General features: G+C 35.9%; 1 protein-coding gene across 1 annotated transcript in view; it reads right to left on the minus strand.

The window, feature by feature from the left end:
- The window catches only part of gxylt2 (glucoside xylosyltransferase 2), a 42,410-nt gene that overhangs the window by 3,588 nt on the left and 21,266 nt on the right, over positions 1-17,556 (minus strand). The window contains exons 3-6 of the mRNA XM_022662734.2: positions 9,948-10,079; positions 8,419-8,670; positions 5,808-5,931; positions 396-568 (exon numbers count right to left, since the gene is read on the minus strand). Coding sequence (XP_022518455.2) covers positions 396-568; positions 5,808-5,931; positions 8,419-8,670; positions 9,948-10,079 — 681 coding nt within the window. The remainder of the gene's footprint in view (positions 1-395; positions 569-5,807; positions 5,932-8,418; positions 8,671-9,947; positions 10,080-17,556) is intronic.

Here is a 17,556-nt window from a genome sequence, read left to right on the forward strand (position 1 = left end):
TATGAATATGAACTTGTTTTCTTTGCATTATTTGAGGTCTGAAAGTTCTGCATCTTTTTTGTTATTTCAGTCATTTCTCATTTTCTGTAAATAAATGCTCTAAATGAGAATATTTTTATTTGGAATTTGGGAGAAATGTTGTCTGTAGTTTATAGAATAAAACAACAATGTTCATTTTACTCAAACATAAACCTATAAATAGCAAAATCAGAGAAACTGATTCAGAAACTGAAGTGATCTCTTCATTTTTTTTACAGAGCTGTAAATATAAAGGGATGATATGCTGCTTCAGCATCTCCATCAGCAGCAGGAGTCTGAGAGAGAGAGAGAGAGAGAGAGAGAGAGAGAGAGAGAGAGAGAGTACAGTAGATCAAGTGCTATAGTAGATGACTTACTTCCCGTATGGCGTCATACACCACTTTGAAGGCAGGCTGTTTGTCGTCATGGTAAACCCCGCGGTTGCCATGGAGAATGGACACGCCCTCCTCCTCCGCCCCTTTACAGTTGCTGCCGTACATGCAGTGATCGGGCCTGTAGTTCCACTGGCAGGGGAATGTGTACAAGCACTCTATAGATAAACAAATATATAATTAAATACATTAACTGTAGGCACACAGCTCAAAAGGACAACATGTTTAAAGATTGCACTTAATAAACATAACATGGGATTTTTCTGAACAATTTAGGTACACGTCTGTGTAGCTACACCTCGACAACACGCGCCATAAAAATGTAACAAAACACTGGGTTGGATTTTTACTTTCTGGATCTGGACTACCCACCTCTGTGTGTAAGTAACTATAGGTTTAAATAGGATCTCCGGTGGATTTGGTGTTTTACAGAGACTCTAAGTCTAGGTCAGTGGCTGAACTGCACTTAGCAGGGCATTATTACACATGTTGTAAAGTAACATATGACATTGTAAAGACTGTTATTAGTGTTATTAGTCTCGCTGCCTCCTGGTGTCGCAGTGCTGTTAGCCAATCAGATCAGGCAATTTGTATGCATGTATGAATATTCATGAGATAGAGCCAAAATCCTATTGTTTCTCCCCGGCCCTCCACTCCTCCACCAGACTAAAGCAGTGTTATACCGGATCACCGGAGCACTTGTTTTTAAAACAAAAAGCAGCTCACATGACATTCATTCATACTAGAGACACAACTAGACATTTTAAAATGAATGAAAAAATTGGATTGACACCTTTAACATAGAGCCAATCAGCTTGTGCTGATGCGCTGGAGTGCCATGTCTGTCAACTGTGGAGCTTCAAAAGTGACAACAGTAATCAGAGAAATGGCAGAACTGAGCTTTGAGTGAAAAAATAGATGAGATTGAGGAAAAACTACTGATATTAAGTTAAGTTAAAAATGCACAAATAAATACAGCACATATTTAGTTAATATACAGTTTATATTTGTGATGGACGATTTTTAATTTGACAGATAATTTAATGGCTGCACTGCAAAAACATTAATCTTAGCAAGCGAAATTATCTAATTTCAAGGCAATAAATCTTTCTTTCTATTTTTTTCTCTGATAATATTTTTGTCTTACTAAGCATCGTAAATGTAAGATTATTTAGGAATATGATCTTATTCAGACTCACTTAAACTTTTCACCATATTTTAAGTCATTTGAACCCAAAATAAGCACAAAATGTTACTAGTCAAGTTATACTGATTCTTCTGTACACATTTAAGCCAAGAAATAAGGGATTTTTGCTTGATTTAAGCTTATTTCACTCATTTTGATATTTTGTGATCGCTTATTTTTTTTTAAATCTTACTAAGAAAAAGCTTTATTTAAGCATTTACATCTCAATGTACATATATTTTGTCTAGTTTTTGCCAATGCCAATTTTTGCAGTGTGATCAAGTTTTTACAAAATACACCCAGCATCTCCTCCAGCATCACAAGCTCTTAATTCCCACACCTGTCTCTGAGTCTGTCACAGCGACTCCAGCCGAGTGTTTACCCAGACAAACAGCACTCGCTTTCATCCATCAAACCCCCACAGCCTGCGGAGATCACCTCCAGAGAAGAACAGGGAGGAGAAGAGCCTCCTGTTATATCTGAGAGAGATTATTGATTTTCTGACCAGGGTCAAAAAGGCAGGAGAGTTTAGTGCAGAACTGCAGAACTCAACTGCTCACAGAGATCAGTTCATTTACACTTCAGAGCAAAACGATTTAAAACTGCAGTCTAAGAGCTTTTACACAACCTATATATCAGGAAAAATTAAGATACTCCTTAAAAATGATTAGTTTCTCTGATTTTACTATTTATAGGTTTATATTTGAGTAAAATGAACATTGTTGTTTTATTCTATAAACTACAAACAACATTTCTCCCAAATTACAAATAAAATAAAAATATGCATAAATAATGAAATTAATGCAGTGCTGCTTTCAGACCTCAAATAATGCAAAAGTTCATATTTTTTGAGAAACAACAAGTATAATGTTTTAGGAATAACCACCAAATATTTTTAACCACAGCTTTCATCAGCTTTCAGCTTTGCATCATGTTCTCCTCCACCAGTCTTACACACTGCTTTTGGGTGACCTTAAATATTAAATATTAAATACTGTGCTTTCAGGCCTTAAATATTGCAAAGAAAACAAGTTCACAGTAATTTAGAAACAACAATTCTAATGTTTTAAAGTTTTAGAAATCAATATTAGGTAGAAAATCCACAATTTTTAATCAAAGCTTTTTTAAAGTCCACCAGTCTTACACACTGCTTTTGGATAACTTTACGCTGCTCCTGGTGCAAAAAATTCAAGCAGTTCAGCTTGGTTTGATGGCTTTCTGAGGTTTAAAACTACAAAAATGTTAATTTTCAGAAACATATACTTATAAATAGTAAAAGTGGAGAAACTGGTGATTTTGAAGTGGCCTCTTAATTTTATAAAACCGTCCCAAAAACAATAAATGATTATAAGTAAATAGCTTGTGCGATTCTAAAGGGCAAAACAAGGTAAGAAAATCATAGTTAAAAAAAATAAATTAACTCTGATAGTTTAAAACCCCCCAAAAATCTGAGGAGTACTTTATGGGTAAAGTATGGGTATAAGTTCCAGAATAAAGCAGAGTGAGGCCCTTGTGTAATGTAAAATTGTATTTACAGAAAATGAGAAAAAAAATATATAAAAAATAATAATAATAAAAAAAAATAAAAGTTCATATTTAGAAACAGCAATTCTAATGTTTTAAGGGTTCAGAAATCAATACTATATGGAATAATCCTGCTTTTTAATCACGTCTTTCATGAGTCTTGGCATCATGCTCTCCTCCACCAGTCTTACACACTGCTTTTGGATAACTTTATTCTTCTCCTTGTGTAAAAATGCAAGCAGCTGGTGCGATTCTGAAGGGCAAAACCAAGTAAGAAAACCATGATTAAAAATAATTTAGGACTGTTGATAGTTGATAGGGTAATAATAAAGCTCCAGAAAAAAGCAGATTATGGGCCCTTTATTATAATTATTGATTTATAGAAAATACATGAAAATAATAATAATAAAAAAAAAAACAATGTAGTGCTGACTTCAAACCTCAAATAATGCAAAGAAAACAAGTTCATATTAATTTAGAAACAATACTAAGGTTCTAATGGTTCAAAAAACAATATTTAGTGGAATAACCCTCATTTTTAATCACAGCTTTCATGAGCCTTTGCATCATGTTCTCCTCCACCAGTCTTAAACACTGCTTTTGGATGATTTTATTCTGCTCCTGGTGTAAAAACGCAAGTAGCTGGTGTGATTCTAAAGGGCAAAAGGTAGGGAATTTATAATTAAAAATAATTTAGGACTGTTGATAGTTCAAAACTCCACAAAAATCAGAAGTGGACCTCATGGGTAATAAAACGCAGGATATGGACCCTTTAATGTAAAAATGTATTTACAGAAAATAACAAAATATTTAAAAATAGAAAAAAAAAATATGTAGTGCTGCTTTTAAACCTCAAATAATGCAAAGAAAACAAGTTCATATTAATTTAGAAACAACAATACTAAAGTTATAATGGTTCAGAAATCAATATTTAGTGGAATAACCCTCATTTTTAATCACAGCTTTCATGAGCCTTTGCATCATGTTCTCCTCCACCAGTCTTACACACTGCTTTTGGATAACTTTATTTATTTATTAAAAATAAATGAAATCTATTGGTAGTTTAAATCCCTCAGAAAATCAAAAGTGAACCTCGTAGGTAATAATAAAGCTCCAGAAAAACGCAGGATATGGGCCCTTTAATGTAAATATTTATTTATAGAAAATTAGAAAATAATTAAATAAAATAATAAATAAAGATGCTGTGCATATTAATTTAAAAACAACAACACTAATCTTTTAAGTGGGCAGAAATCAATATTTGGTAATAAAACGATAAAAAAGGATATGGGCCCTTTAATGTAAAAACATATTTACAGAAAATAAGAAAATATATGAAAATAATAAAAAGAAACCTTAAATAATGCAAAGAAACAAGTTCATATTAATTTAGAAACAACAATACTAAAGTTCTAATGGTTCAGAAATCAGTAGTGAACCTCGTAGGTAGTAATAAAGCTCCAGAAAAAGACAGAGTATTGGCCCTTTAATGCAAAAATCTCCACATTTCTTATGAACTTGAACTCAGCCAAGCATGAAAGGCAAGATGATTTCAATCCACCTTCAGGGGAGCAGAAAAAAGTTGTGATCCAGTGAAGCAAAGCCCTAATCTAATTCAGCTAATTACACAGCCAATTATATTATTACCTGATTAAAGAGATTAATCAAACTAGGCGACGTGAAGCTCTTTCAGGGAGAAGCTGCAGTTTTCAATCAGCCAGCGCATGTTTTACACTGCAGCTCTGCAGCTAATGAAGCAAAAACTGATGGAAGCGTATAACCTCAAATTAGCATGGCGCTAATTACAGGCTAAATCATCATCATCATCATCATCATCATCATCATCATCCACACATTCACCTCAGAGACTTTAACATGCACATAGGTGAGTGAATTTATTTGTCAGTAAAGTGTACTGTACTGTATTTCTATAAGGTGCACCGGATTATAAAGCGCATTATCAGTTAACAAATATTTTCTGGTCTATTTTCATACATTAGTCACGCCAGATTATTAGGCGCATTATGCGCTACTAGTAAGGAACAGGGGTGTTGCCATGTTTCCCTTTTTATTCTGCAGGTTTTGAATCTGGGTAGTGGTAGGGGGACACCAAACTAAGCTAAGTAAAGCTAAGTAAGCTAAGTAAACAAAACTGTAATTATGAAACAAATACACAGATTTCTCTCCTGAAAACTGTTTATTTGGGTGAGTAAAGCTCTTCCGTTTATTTACAGTAAGCTTAGATTTCCAGATTTCCACTAAGGCTCGGTGCAGCAGCATTACGAGTAGCATTAGCAGCTAACTGCTAGTAAATGCTGCCCGACAGCGCTACACTGAGGAAGCCTGAGTGTTTTACGGTAATCCAGGGTGATATTAGCTAGCGGTTCATCCCACGTAGCTTGTTTTAACATAGTAAACATGCAGACTACAGTCTGATATACTTGCTTCTGTTCAGTGAAAGAGTTAGCACTTAGCGAGGTTAGCGGCTAATGTTAATGCTGCTCCAGTCTTGGTGCTGGAGAACTAAACTGAAACTCCTGTATAACTCTGTACTTCAGTGGAGTGACTTTACTGCTCCTTAATACCTGACTGATAGAATTCATACATAAGGAGCACCGCATTATAAGCTCCTTACAGTGCAAAATATACGGTATTTTAAGGAAAAGGGTGTAAAACATTAAGAGTACCTGGATTGTAGTGGAATATGATGTTGAGAAGATCCTGATCCCCCCATGTAATGTGGTTCTTGTATTTCTGGTAGAGGGGATGCAGCAGATCCTCCCAGGATAGACCGCTGGAGATCATACTGTTCTGTAAAATCCAGAGAGGAGACAATACTGAGACAGGAGGAGAAATCATAAAGCATCTCACGATACGATATTATATATCGATTATATCATGATACTGTCATTCTGCGATACTCAATATATCACAAGACAATTCTATACGATAAGAAATATCATATGATATATTATCATGACCCTTTGCCCATGATAATGGTGAGAACACAATACTGTAAGTCTGCAATACTCAATAAATATATATGACAAGACAATTCTATACGATACTTCACGATGCAATATATATATCACGATACGTTGCCCATGATAGCAATAATAACACAATAATGTAATTCTGCGATACTCAGTATATCTCAAGACAATACTCTACGATACTTCAAAATACGATATATTATCATGATACATTGCTCACGATAACAATGATATCATGATACTGTGATTCTGCGACCCTATCTATCACAAGACAATTCTTTACGATACTTCATGATACAGTATTATCACAATACGTTTCCCACGATAACGATGACCTCAAATAAAAAAATTTAATAAATAAAATTAACTCTGATAGTTTAAAACCCCCCAAAAATCTGAGGAGTACTTTATGGGTAAAGTATGGGTATAAGTTCCAGAATAAAGCAGAGTGAGGCCCTTGTGTAATGTAAAATTGTATTTACAGAAAATGAGAAAAAATATATATAAAAAAATAATAATAATAAAAAAAAATAAAAGTTCATATTTAGAAACAGCAATTCTAATGTTTTACGGGTTCAGAAATCAATACTATATGGAATAATCCTGCTTTTTAATCACGTCTTTCATGAGTCTTGGCATCATGCTCTCCTCCACCAGTCTTACACACTGCTTTTGGATAACTTTATTCTTCTCCTTGTGTAAAAATGCAAGCAGCTGGTGCGATTCTGAAGGGCAAAACCAAGTAAGAAAACCATGATTAAAAATAATTTAGGACTGTTGATAGTTCAAAAGTGAACCTCGAGGGTAATAATAAAGCTCCAGAAAAAAGCAGGATATCGTTTCCCACGATAACGATGACAGCAAAATAATGTGATTTTGTGATACTCGCTATATCACAAGACAATTCTTTACGATACTTCAAGATACAATATCATCGCGATACGTTTCCCACAATACCGATGATGTCAGGATACTGTAATTCTGCAACACACAATAGATCACAAGTTAATTCTCTATGGTACTTCATGATCCAATATTATTGCGAATTGTTTCTCACGATAATGATGATATCATGATAGGGTAAATCTATGATACTCAATATCACAAGACAATTCTGTATGATACTTCTCTATACAATATATCACGATATGTTGCCCATGATAACGATGATATCACAATACTGTGATACGATGGTACTTGATAAATCACAAGACAATTCTTTACGATACTTTGCTATACAATATATCATCACGATACGTTTCCCACAGTAACAATATCACGATACTGTGATTCTGTGATACTCGATATGTCACAACACAGTTCTCTATGATACTTCACAATACAATATTATGACAATATGTTTGCTATTAAAAACCTAAACGCCCAAAATATGATAAAGAAAAAAAAAAAAAAAAAAACGCTAAAAACCTGAAAATGTGATGAAAAAAAGGTAAATAAAACAATTTCATAGGGCCTTAGTTTAAAGTGCCTATGTTTCCATAAATATACAGTATGTATTCATATTTGACACCATGTATCGATGTGATACAATAATTATAAAAAACAATATGATATATGGATATATTGTCCCACCCCTAGAAGTGACTGCCCCTTTCTGGGTTCAAAAGAAGTTTCTTATTTATTGTTTTACCAGTTTAATATATTGATATATTGATATATTGATACAATATACGATACAGTAATATATTGTATATATGATATATATTGATATATTGTCCCACTACTAGAAGCGAGTCAAGTGACTGCCCCTTTCTGGGTTCAAAAGAAGTTTCTTATTTATTGTTTTACCAGTTTAATATATTGATATATTGATACAATATACGATACAGTAATATATTGTATATATGATATATATTGATATATTGTCCCAGCCCTAGAAGCGAGTCAAGTGACTGCTCCTTACTGAGATCAAAAGAAGTTTCTTATTTATCGTTTTACCAGGTCGATATATTGATATATCGATATACAATATACGATAAATCGATATATTGTCCCAGCCCTAGAAGCAGTCCAGTCCAGTCCACAATCATTTTTCTTATTTATCATTTTTCCAGGTCTTTTGGAAAAGTAACCAGGTTTTAAATTACAGCTCCGTCTCCGCCACGTCTTGATGAAACATCGTTTCATAACATACAGCAAATTAAATTGTCCTATCATTGCTTAGCTTCCAATACCAGTTAGTAAATAGACAAATCATTTATTAAATCACCTACAATAATCAATTCAAGAACTGCTCTGAAGTAAAACTACAGCAGAATTAAAGAAAACACAGTAAAATCCTGACCTTGAACACGGTGCTCCGAATCCGGGTGAGGTTCATCAGCATGACCCCCGAGTTCACCCCGGTGACGCCGTAGAACGGGTGGCGGGCGAAGCGACTGTACCAGCCGATTTTGGGGATCTCGTGCTCGGGGGCCATCGCCGCCAGCTGAGTGCTGTTAAAGTTCTTCAGGAACCTCCAGATGTCGTCCATCGGCCGGAGAAACAGGACATCAGTGTCCACGTACAGCAACGAGTCCACGTCCTTCAGGATGACCTGAGGGGAGAAAACGCCGCTTACAAAACTACAAAACCTTTTACAGCAATCAGAACAGCAACAGAATAGAGTGCAGACTGGAATCAATGATTCTAAACATCATTTATGTGCTCATGTGTTATGAAACATGATATAAGACTCTGAGCTGCTGTAAAAACAGCCGAGGGGAAACTCAGAGACGACACAGAGCTCTCCTCAGACACTGGATTATACTTCAGAACTGAAAACTAAAGAGAAATAAAGCAAAGAAACTGTGAAGGAGAGATTATTACTATTATTATTATTATTATTATTGAGTGTTTTCCACAGTGGATTAATCACAGATTCTTACCGGAGAGCAGCAATGCTGCAGTTTTTACAAAAAGCTAGCATTTCTTTCTAGATCTTTCTAGATATACTGTATATACAGCTATGGAAAAATAAGAGACCACTTCAGTTTCTCTGATTTTACTATTTATAGGTTTATGTTTGAGTAAAATGAACATTGTTGTTTTATTCTATAAACTACAGACAACATTTCTCCCAAATTACAAATACAAATATTCTCATTTAGAGCATTTATTTACAGAAAATGAGAAATGTCTGAAATAACAAAAAAGATGCAGAGCTTTCAGACCTCAAATAATGCAAAGAAAACAAGTTCATATTCATAAAGTTTTAAGAGTTCAGAAATAATCAATATTTGGTGGAATAACTCTGGTTTTTAATCACAGTTTTTTTCATGCATTTTGGCATCATGTTCTCCTCCACCAGTCTTACACACTGCTTTTGGATAACTTTACATTTTTAGGTGGTCTCTTACTTTTTTCCAGAGCTGTATAGGCTCAAAGCTGGCAATCCCGAATCTAAAATAAGCAATTTCTATCCAATACCGATATAATTCCGATATTATAATGCGTCCCTATGATTCTAAAATAAGCAATTATCATCTGATACTGATATAATAATAATTCTGATATTGTGCATCCCTACAAATCTAAAATATGCAATTATTGTCCAATACCGATATAATTCCGATATCATTATGCATACCTATGATTCTAACATGAGCAATTATCGTCCGATTACAAAATAATACCAATATATTCTAATATATATATGAACGTAAAACAAGCAATTTTTATCCAATACCAATATAATTCCGAGATCATCGTTATTAAAGTATTTTATACTGCATTATATGTTACCGATATATTTATTGATAATTTTATACTTATACTTTTATATTGATATCAAATTATTGTCCAGCCGTGAGAGAGATAGTGATGATTTCTTACCGGGAGGAAGAGTCTCTGAGCAGCACAGGGTTTAAAGAGCCTCTTCCACTCCTCAGCGTTTCCCACGGAGAAGGTGATTGGGTACAGACTGTACTGGAACTTAGAGGAATATGATCGGGGCCACTGACTCAGCTGTGAGAGGAATTAAATAAAATAATCCTGATTAATTACAATAAATTACTCATCTCATCATCTCTAGATACTCTGATCTCCCACAACATCCGCATGGAAAACACAGGAGAACCTGAGAACATTACAAAGTGCATTACAATTCAAATTACATTACATTTGTCAGAAATTACAATTCAATTTACAAAACAATTTAAAGAAAACGATTATTACATGTTTAATAAATTACATACTTGTTGTCTGTGATCCAGACTGTGAAGGAATCATGTAGTAACTTAAACGTGTTAAACAAACCTAAATCTTATCTGGGCAGCTGGTAACTTGTGGTTTCTGAGGCTGTTAACTCTGATGAACTTATCCTGAGCAACAGAGGTTGTCCTGATGAGTGCCAGTTTCATTGTTGTGATTGTGATTTATCATCAGGGAGGCTTGGTGATTCCAACCTTAGTATGGTTAGTGGTGTTTGTTAGCTCTGTTGATACTCACTGTACGGGTATATGAATGATATACTCTCAAGAGGGGTATCCAGTTAGTCATTACTCTGCTTCCTACACAAGACACGAGTTCCTGAAATGTTTTGTATTGACTGACTTTCATTTTTTTTTTGTCAAATTTTCTTTACTTAGTCGGGTAGTTCTTGCCACACTTTTTTGTTTACTAAATAATTCCACGTTGTTTCTTCATTTTTCATTAGTTAATTAGAATAAAATACTATTAATGTTAATCGTATTCATTTCTACTAATAATTTTTGTTTTATCACATGAATTTAGCTAGCTGGTCCTTACATAAACTAGTCACAACTTAACGGGTTAGTTAGTTAGTTAACAGGTTAAATGTAACAATAAAAAATATAAAACTGAGATTAAAAAAATGGATTTTAAAGTAGTACAGTCAATGCAGGTAACAATAAAAAAATACAACGACCTGTTGTAGTATCTCAGGCAGCATTGCTTGGTCCTTTTCTAGCATACAATAAATATATCGGTAACATATAATGCAAATATCAGTTTAAAATATCAGCCAAATCTAGCCATTGTCCCAATACAGATTATTCAACCTACATACCTATATAATTCTGATATCACTGTGCAACCCTACTGCAGTATCTCATGGATTTTATTACAGGGAATAGTGAATGAAGTTCTGGAGGGGAAACTCTAAAGCACTGCCACTATGATCAGGAGATCACTGGTTCGAATCCCAGTCATGCAGCTTGCCATCAGCTGCCAGAGCCCTGAGACAGCACAGTTGGTCTTGCTCTCTCTGGGTGGGTACAGTACAGTAGATGACGCTGCTATTTCCCCTCATCACTCCTAGGGTGATGTGGATCAGCACAAGGCTGCATCTGTAAGCTGATGTATCAGAACCGAGTTGCTGCGCTTTCCTCCGAGCGTTAGCGCCGTGATGCTACTCGGTAATGCTACAGCATCAGCAGCAGTTCAAAAAGAGGCGGAGTCTGACTTCACATGTGTCGGAGGAGGCGTGTGCTAGTCTTCTTAATCCTCCTGGTGTTTGAGCATCACTAGTGATAGGGGGGTATATACAGCTGAGTAGCTGCTGAATTAGTGAGATTATTGACTAAATAAATTGAGAGAAAATAAGAAAAAAATAGAAATAAAATAAAAAGAGCATGATGAAGAAGCTCTGAGAGGAATAAACAGATATTTCCTATTTTAGAAGCTACAGGTCATATGAAGCTTTCTGAGTGAGAGGGGAACTCCACCCTTCCCTCCACTTCAGTAAAGTAGATTAGGGGAAGGTTCATCACCAGAGTGAGGAAATCAGTTTAAAGTGTCTCTACAACAAACTAAACCACTTTATACAGAAATATATTTATATATTAAAATTATATTCTAAAGAATGTATGAAAAAATACACATCTATCTTATTTCCCACCAATTTATTTATTTATTTTTTATATAAAGTCTGGGTTGGGGATGAAGCCAAAGTAGCAAAGTACTCCATAAAACAAACTCTTATCAAAAGTCCTATCTTACACCCTGTGTAAGGTGCTTTGTAATGTTCATCGCTATCTTACACCCCGTTAACAGTCTATTTTTTTTACTCCTTCCTCCTGCCTGGTTTAAACAGCAACAGAGCTTCTGGAGTAAATTTCTGGAGTTTTGGTAACAGGAAACACAGGAGCTCCACTGACGTTAATTGCTATCTTGGTAATATCAATATCTTATCGTAACTCTGTGTTTCTCAGCATTACTCAGATGTAATTTAGCATTTCTTAATGTTACTCAGTGTTACCCAAGTGTAACTCGGGTGTAATTTAGCATTTAACAGCTGTAACTCAGCGTTACTCAGGTGTAACTCAGAGTTACACAGTTGTAAATCAGGTTTTACCCAGAATTACTTAGCGTAACTCAGCATTACTCAGATTTCACTCAGCATTACTCGGGTGCAAATCAGCATAACTCAGGTGTAACTCAGCGTATCTCAACTTTTACTCAACAACACTCAGCGTAAATTAGCTGTAACTCATTGTAACTCAGCATAACTCAGCGTAACTCAGATGTAACTCATTGTAACTCAGGTGTTACTCTGCGTTACTCAGCACAATTCAGTTTTACAAAGGTGTAACAACATTACTGTAGAGTTAATCAGTGTAACTCGGGCGTTACTCAGCATTACTTAGCTGTAACTCAGCGTTCCTCAAAATAAGTCAAGTGCAACTCAGGTGCAACTCGTTGTTACTCAGTGTTACTCAGTGTTACTCCTCTCCAGTTGAACAGATTAACAGATTCCACCTTTAACAGATTGCTGCTCCGTTCTGCTGCTTCATCGCCGGGTTGGTGTAGGAGAGGCAGGACGCTGTCAGGTTCAGTGGCAGGTCTCTGCATAAGAGGCAGGCTCTGTGGCAGCCCGTAATTTTCTGCTCTGTTACACACGCCCGCCCCTCCCTCCCTCCCTCCGCTCCCCATCAGTATTATTATTAAAGGTTTAGCTGAGAGGCAGATGAGAGAGCAGGAGCTCGTCTGTGAGCTGCTGATACGACTGAGAGAGATCAGAGCATGAGGAGAGTCTGAGACTTACAGACATCACTCCAGAGAACACCGGCCACCACCGAACACCCGCCACCGCCGACCGGCCAACACCCGCCACCGCCGATCACCAACCAGCGAAAACCCGCCACCGCCGACCGCCGATCACTGACCAGAGAACACCCACCACTGCTGATCACCGACCTACAAACACACAGCACCGCCCATCCACCCAACCGGCCAACACCCGCCCCCACCGACCGCCAAACACCCGCCCCCACCGATCACTGACCAGAGAACACCCGCCACCACTGACCAGCGAACAGCCGCCATCGCCGATGACTAAAACTACAATCGAAATTGATTATAGGTGGCATAAAATGAAACACACAATTTTTGATAATAAAATGTGTGTCAGATCCTGAGAGCTCCATTGTGTAGAGGCTAAATTACTGAACTACTGAACAGATAGATAAAAAAACAACATTTTAGCTCAAAATAGATTTTCTCCATCAATATACAGAAACACAAAGATTTGTAGACCAAATTTCCATGATTTTCAAAAACTTTCTGGGTGTTTTTATTTTTCCAAAACTTATCCAGGCCTGGAAATTTTAAAATTTAAATAAAATTTAAAAATTCCATGACTTTTCCATGTTGTTAAATGACTGTACGAACCCTGTTATATTGAGATGAAGGGAAGAAGAATGGCCTTGAAAGTAGTCAATGAGTAATTTTTACTAAAAGTAAAAATTCAGAGATGACCGTGGTTGGGCTCAAACACACAACCTTGTGGTCCAAAGGCGACTGTTTAAGGGGAATGATGGGTAATTAGTGTGGGTATATTACTGTAGCCTACCTATCTACCAAATTTGGAGTATGGGTGACTTACAATTTTACCACACTACAGCCTTTTATAGGAAAGATAAATGAAAAATAAAAAAATAAGAAGAAAAAACTAAAGGAATTCCAGAAGCTGAGGTGTTTGGACCCCTAATAAATGTTAAATAATGTCTGAGTCTAACAGAGTAATCGCTAGAGGGAAACCACCGATCTGCCCGAGCAGAAAACCCACTCCACCGCTTAACACTGATATCAGAGCTATTACTCATCAGCCGCGGTTTCTGGTAACACGCAAACCGTGCGTCTGCACGCCGCAGGCTATAGGAAGTCCCGTGGTGCAGCTCAGTGTTGTTTTGCCAGTTTGAGTCGAGTATCAGCCAGGAAGTGCAGATTTGACCTTCGGAAAGAAGAAATAAAGAAGCAGAAGTGCGCAGAGAGCTGAAGACGCAACACTCTAACAGGGTGAATCACACCGGGGTGATGTATGGCCTGATGTTCAGATAAGAAGCTGAATATAAGACCTGAGTCAGCGAGCTGAGAAATGACACACTTACGCTTTTACAGATAACTCCCCGGAGAACATCGCAAAACTGTTACCCATTACTGCAAAAAACACACTGATAAACACTGAAGAGAAACTTTCTGGAGGACAGAGTTTTATACACTGCATTCTACTTATTATTATTATTCTTTTTCTCACTTTCTCACTGTAAAGCCAGGCGGACACTGTGCGATTTTTTTAATCGGATGCGTTCTGGAGAGCTCAAACTGCACGTTTGAATCGTTTGTCGTGTATGAACAACGCCTGCGATTCATCTGCACACACTGTACGGTCCGACTGACCTGCTGCGACGGGGGAGCTTACACTGCACGTCTAAACGCAGCCCGTAGGCGGAGCTTTCTTTGCGTACAAACTCTCGCTTCAACACAACGCCTTGCAAAAGAAAGCGCTTAGCTTTGCTTATTTGTGCCCTGTTGTGCGCTGAAAGTCCACGGAAGAGACGTACATGGACTCGCAGGTGGCTGAGGCGACGTGGACTCTACGGGTTGTCCGTTTTACAGAAGGAGAGCGCATAGAAAAATGACTGCGCGTCAGGCTGCGAAAGAAACACCAGCAGCTTAAATAAAATAAAATAATTGTATTTTTTATTCTGTTTATTGTTTATGTAAAAACTGGTTTTGAAACACTGAATATTAAACAAGCAATAGGTTATTCACACTGGATAGGGACCCTCATTTACAGTGCCGCTGAGCATTAACATTTTAAAAGGGATTAAAAATATATAAAAAATATAAATAAAAACTGACATTTATTATAGACGAATAAAATATATACGTAAAAAAGGAAAAATAGGACCTTAAAAAAATATAATAAAAATTGACATAAAAGGTAAAAAATGTATATCTTATAAAGATATATATTTAATGATTTGATTAATAAAAGAAGAAAAATAATTAAAATGAATAAATAAAAAATATAAAATATAAACTCATTAAAAATTCGTTTAAAATAACCCAGGCTTTCTGCAGAATAATCAAAGTTTCAGTTAGTTTCAGTTTCAAATCATGAAAACAGCTCACCAAAACCTCAAACTATTCTTTATATTTGACAATATTTACTTACAGGCCCTTTGCTTGTACTTACAGGCCCTTACTTATTTTTATTCAACTGAACTGAGTTTCTGTAGCCTCGCGCTGAATTCAGCTCCGCGCTGCGAAAGAGAGCGAGAGAGAGGCGCAGCGCATTTTGTCTGATTTATCTTGATTAATTATCAGTACATTTATTAGCTTTAGTAAGTTTAATAGCACTAATTTTACTACACTTCTCCGACCTTATTTATTAAAACGTTTATTTTAGAAGACAGAGGTTATTATGCGGGCAATGCCGCGCGCAATGCCACGCGCTGCGCTAAGCTGGCTTTGGCTAATATTCTGGAGCACTGGACGAGATTTTAATTAATAAATTAACATATTTATAATTTTAATAAATTTGCCCTGGCGAAAAGAAACGAATAATAAAATATAGCTTTATATGTCTGTGCATGTTTTAGGTTTTATATAATTGACGGGCAGCATCAGAGGCTGACAATGTGCTTTATTTTTCAGATATAATAGCAAAGTGAAATAAAATAAATTTATGTTTGTCAAAGATATTTTCTCTTTTAATTTTTCTTTTCAAAAACTCCAGCTATTGACTGAGAATAAGCATCTGTTGAAATTCTTAAACAGCAGAATGCCTGTGTCTGCTATATTAAGCTATAAGTCTGTGTACCGAACATAAATATAAATCCTTATAACTGACAGAAATAAATATGACTAATAATTATATATAGTTACTGTGCAGATTTTTTGGGAAAACAGGTCGTGACGTTAAGAAATCGGCCCGCAAAACAGCTCACACTGTGAGACAAGCGACCAAAATTTCTGGCATGTCAGAAATCCCTGGTCGCGTCCGACTGCTCATTCGCAGCTCGTATGGGCAATTAATCGGACATGGCTTCCCCTCTCACACTGCACGACAAACGACGCACGATCGAGCTAAAATTCGGCCCGATCATGAAATTCAGTCGCATCCAACCAGATCGGGCTTAAAATCGGGCTAAAATCGCACAGTGTCCGCCTGGCTTAAAGTACTTCAGTAAAGACGGAAAATCAGCATTACGTAGGGGTGGGCGATATGGCTCTAAAATAATATCACGATATTTCAGGGTATTTTTGCGATAACGATATACTTGGCGATATAGGAAAACTAAAATAATTTATTCATTTCAGGAATATAGTGGCAAAATAACGTTAAATAATATAGCATAAAATAATATAATGCAGCAAATAATACTGCAGAATATTTAGTGCATGCATATAAACTGCAAACTAAAACAATTATACAATAAATACACCTAAAGCTTCACAGTAAATAATAGACTACTTTTAAGACAGAACAGCCCTATTATCATGATATGGATTTTTAATATCATGATATTTCTGTGTCACGATATATTGTATACGATATAATATTGCCCACCCCTAGTATTATGAACAGCTTGTCAACAAATGCATGTGTACAGCTGTTGCCAATGAGGAGACATTTAAAAAATACAATTTATATTTATAGCAGTGGAGTAAAAGTACACTATACTCCCATATAGACCTGTGGGTGAAGCCCAGGAGTAAAGAAGATACCACTACTCACAAACTTCTGCTTTAAGTGAGGCTGATAATTGAGTACTGAGTAGGCCTGTCACAATAAGATTTTTTTGTGGACGATATATTGTCCCAGAATTTATTGCGATACCCAATATTTTTGTACTTTTAAGACTATTAAATGCGACTAACATAATAATAACAGAATAGCATAAAAAAGTAATTAAACACTTTTCAAAGACAGCAAATTTTTTTAATTCATTTATTCTATTTTGTTTGGGAATTATATACTTTAATTATATAATTTTTTCACCTACTTTAGTCCACACTGTGAAGCATGGCTGGCTAAAACAATGTTCACTGTTATATATGTGAACAAACATACAAAAAAAACACAACAGACGATATCACGATTATCAAAAATGATGGAGGTCGTGTTAATTTATTGTACGATAAATCGATATTGCAATTATTGTGACAGGCCTAGTACTGAGCATTGAAATCT

Source organism: Astyanax mexicanus, chromosome 5, assembly GCF_023375975.1.
Source record: "Astyanax mexicanus isolate ESR-SI-001 chromosome 5, AstMex3_surface, whole genome shotgun sequence".
Taxonomy (NCBI): Eukaryota; Metazoa; Chordata; class Actinopteri; order Characiformes; family Acestrorhamphidae; genus Astyanax; species Astyanax mexicanus.